General features: G+C 41.9%; 1 protein-coding gene across 1 annotated transcript; it reads right to left on the reverse strand.

Moving 5' to 3' along the window:
• Nucleotides 1-93: 93 nt before the first annotated feature.
• LOC125531186 lies at nucleotides 94-1530 on the reverse strand (the record flags this gene model as incomplete). The annotated part of the gene is made up of 1 exon (XM_048695598.1): nucleotides 94-1530. A coding segment is annotated over exon 1 (886 nt), but the record flags the coding sequence as incomplete, so codon positions are not given.
• Between the last annotated feature and the right edge of the window lie 2792 nt (nucleotides 1531-4322).

Consider the following 4322-nt stretch of genomic DNA (forward strand, 5'->3'; position numbering starts at 1 on the left):
CCCGATGGCCGGGCCGGGCCGGCTCGTGCCCGGGTTTTTTTCGTCGGGCTTGGCTAGGCCCAGCCCGAAGCCCGGCCCGGCCCGAGGTATGGCCAGGTATATTCGGGAGGCATGAGGTGTTAATCCACACTGGCAGCCCAGGAAGCAGGCCATGCACTGTCAGATGACGGAGGTGGCCAAGGGCCACGGAGCCCGCGTAACCAGACCACTGCTTACAATCTCGACTCCAACAATCAACCATTATGACTTGAAGTTTTTGCAGATTGGCAAGATGTCCCATCAAATCTTTCAACAACATATTATCATGCTCCTCAAAGAGTACTTCGAACACTCTCATCTCCTTCAGCTTGCCCAGCCCCTTCAGAAAGTCTGTAGAGACAGTGTGCAATTTTAGCTCTTCCAGGGATGTTAGATTCGTGCAGTCCAACACCTCCATGCTAGAACCAGGAAAGCGCAGGCACTTCAGTTGTGTTAGCCGACCAACACTTTGAGGCAGTTTTTTTATGCCACTTCTGCCCAAGTCCAGTACCTGCAAAAACCTTAGGTCCCCAATTTCTTCAGGGACCTCTAAGCTCTCAAGCTGGTCCGATATTCCAAGGTAGCTCAGGTGAATCAGCCTCTCAAGATGCTTGAGATGATAAGGAGAATCTTCGGGCTTCATAGAGAATTGCTCACTTCCCATGAAAGTGCACTCTTCTAAAGCCAACACACGTAGAGCTTTAAAGTTTGAAAGCAATGGCAACATGCTGAAATGACACATGGTGGCATTATATGACCTCACTTGATGCATGCTCATGTTAGCCACAGATCCATCCTGCTCATTTTGTATGGCTAACCTACGAGTGGTGCTATGCGAAGATGTGAGTTCCCTAATTTTTTTGGAAAAGGGGTGATACCCCGGCCTCTGCATCAGAGAGATGCATACGGCCATCTTATTAACCAAATAAAGTAATGTCAACATGGTTCCAAAGGTCTTCATAAATAAAAAAGCACCAACAGCTCACCCAAAGCCAATAGGGGCTAGAAACACCAACTAGCCAAGAAAAGACGCCACAACCGGCTGGCTAAAAAAAGATAGGAAATCTAAATGCCTATCCTATTACATGACCGCCATCCAAACCGTTTGAAGATATCCCGAGCTACCATCTCCCAGCGGAAAGACCCAGTAACCAAATGCTCCCTGGCCTCCATCTGGGTGAGTAGCGACCATGAACGGATCAGTGTCGTAGTTCGGAATATGACCTGCAAAAAATGTATACATGATATTCTGTTAAAAACCAAATCATTCCTGCAAGTCCAGATAGTCCACAGCAAAGCACAAACTCCAACCCGAATATGTCTCGCTAAGTTAGGCTCAATCCCATTAAGCCAAGTCCCAAATAACGCAGAAACAGAATTCGGTGGATTAATACTAAAAGCAATGTGGACCGTCTGCCAAAGTACCTTGGCTAACGGGCAATCAAAAAAGAGATGTTTGATAGTCTCATCCCGATCACAGAAACTACACCTAGTAGGTCCTGTCCAATTACGCTTTATAGACAAACCACATAAACACTTTTATTTTCAAAGGAACTTTTACATCCCAAACATGCTTGGACGTAGGAATGGAGTTTGAATTGATAACATCAATATACATTGATTTAACCGTCAATACTCCAGACTTAGTCAATTTCCAGCGTAATTCATCGGGTTGTTGTGAAAGCTGGACGTCCATCAGTCTCCTAACTAGATGGAGCCATTCTTCCCAACGATTGCCCGCTAGCGTTCGTCGGAACTGAATATTAAGGGGGATAGATTGAAAGACCGATGCAACGAACACCTCACGTCGTTGAGCAATGCGGTATAAAGACGGATATTGGATGGCCAAGGGAGTCTCGCCAAGCCAAGTATCCTCCCAGAAACGTGTATTCGTGCCGTTTCCAATAACAAACTTCATCCTATTAAACAACGATTGTTTGACTTTCATCAAGCCTTTCCAGAAAGGTGAATCGGTCGGCCTAACGGTAACCTGGGACAAAGTTTTTGTCTGAAGGTACTTACTGCGAAGGATTTGAGCCCACATAGCATCAGTCTCGAAAGAGAGCTTCCACAGCCACTTGCTAAGGAGGCATTTATTCTTAACTTCTAGATTCTCAATACCTAAACCCCCTTGATCTTTCGGTCTACATATGATGTCCCATTTAGCAAGCTGATATTTTCTTTTGAGCTCATCCCCCTGCCAAAAGAAACGCGATCGATAGAAGTCCAGTCTCTTCCTAACACCAACTGGGACCTCAAAGAACGATAGGAGAAACATTGGCATACTCGTGAGCACCGAGTTAATCAGGATTAATCGGCCTCCGTATGACATGAGCTTACCCTTCCAGCAACTCATTTTTTTCTCAAACCGATCCTCGATGCACTTCCACTCTCTGTTAGTCAGCCTACGATGGTGGATTGGGATCCCCAGGTAAGAGAAGGGTAACTCTCCCAACTCACACCCAAACAATTGCCTATAAGCCTCCTGTTCATCTTTGGCCCTACCAAAGCAAAACAGCTCGCTCTTATGAAAGTTAATCTTTAACCCGGTCAATTGTTCAAATAGGCATAACACCAGCTTCATATTTCTCGCCTTGGCCAAGTCATGCTCCATAAAGATGATTGTATCATCAGCGTACTGAAGGATGGATACACCTCCATCAATAAGATGAGGTACCAATCCGCCTACTTGACCATTTTCTTTAGCCCTTCCTATCAAAATTGCTAACATATCTGCCACAATGTTAAACAAGATAGGGGACATCGGATCTCCCTATTACTCTTCACTAAAGTAACAGCACTTTCTTCCTTTGACACAAAATGGATCATATCAAGGACCAAATCATGCACACGGCAAGCATATATGATGCTATGACATGGATACTCTACTGCCTGGATCATACTTCTATCTATGAGCATGTTGAAGTATCTCTCTCCAACCTCAAATAGCCCTTTTCCTGCTTCCTCAGGGACATATCCTTTGGCTACCCACTTCCATATTAAAATGTCTTTATCTATCTCATAATATTCAGGGTATATGCTTAAGTTTAATAAGCAAATTCATGGATAATATGGAAGATCATAGTAGCTATATAGCAATATCTTTCTTGTGTTATACACTTCTTGGTTATCTTCATTCCCAAAACCAATGGAGTCATACACCTCTGACCAATCTGTTACTGGTTTACTAGCCAATAAGCTAGCTATTGTAATGATAGCTAGCGGTATCCCACCACATTTCTGCAATATCTTTTCAGATATGTTAACCGGTGGATCACAAGGGTTTTTGCTTTTACCAACAGATAATCTCAAACTGAATAATTCCTTTGATTTACCAGGAGAAAGGGCTTCTAAGCAGTAAATGTCACATGCCGCTTGTGCCACTTCATAAATACGAGTAGTTGTGATTACTCTACTTCCGCATTTACTATCAATGAAAGCACATTTGATTAGATCCCATAAACCCATATCCCATATATCATCAATGACGATGAGGTACCTATTCACAGACAGCGTGAGATCCATGGATTAGTAAAATAGAAAAGGAAGAAATATGGCAAGCATCTCAGCAAAGAATCCAAAATGGCGTTATTAATTCACGACAAGGTGCTTTAGGACAACTGAGACATAAGTAAATGATTAATGATGAATGGAAGCCACTATCAAAATACATGCAAGGGTTTGATTAAATCCACTCTATTAGAGTTTTGTAAAGTTAACTCCACAATCAAATATAGTTTATACAATACATCACAATACATCACAATACATCTATTTTTTATTCTTTTTCTGAACTACTCCCTCTGTCCCGTAATATAGGACGTTTTCGCAAGCTATCATAGCTTACGAAAACATCTTATATTATGGGACGGAAGGAGTAACATTTATTCATGTTAGGTGCACATAATTGCCAAGAACATTTGACCGTAGGTAAATCTGGACTTTTTTTGCTTCATACATGTAAGAACATGCAGATGCAATCTAAATCTAATTGATGTAAAACATCTGCAGGAAAATGAAGCACCCATTTCCGCCTCACTCTTTATCACATCCGCTTAAAGGATACCATATAGTAAATATGCATTTTCAAAGTAGGTGAAATTAATTGGAATGAACATTTGAAAATAGGCCAAATATGGAAAAAAAATCTTAAACATATAAGAGTATGCCAATACAAATCTGAATCTTAACTGATGTGAAAATCTGCAAGAAAGTGAAACGCCCATTTCTGCCTCACTTTTTTATTATGACCACCAAAATTTGAACTATATAGTAAACATGCATTTGAAATGAGGTGAGTTTCT

Source organism: Triticum urartu, unplaced genomic scaffold (genome assembly GCF_003073215.2).
Source record: "Triticum urartu cultivar G1812 unplaced genomic scaffold, Tu2.1 TuUngrouped_contig_6867, whole genome shotgun sequence".
Lineage (NCBI taxonomy): Eukaryota > Viridiplantae > Streptophyta > Magnoliopsida > Poales > Poaceae > Triticum > Triticum urartu.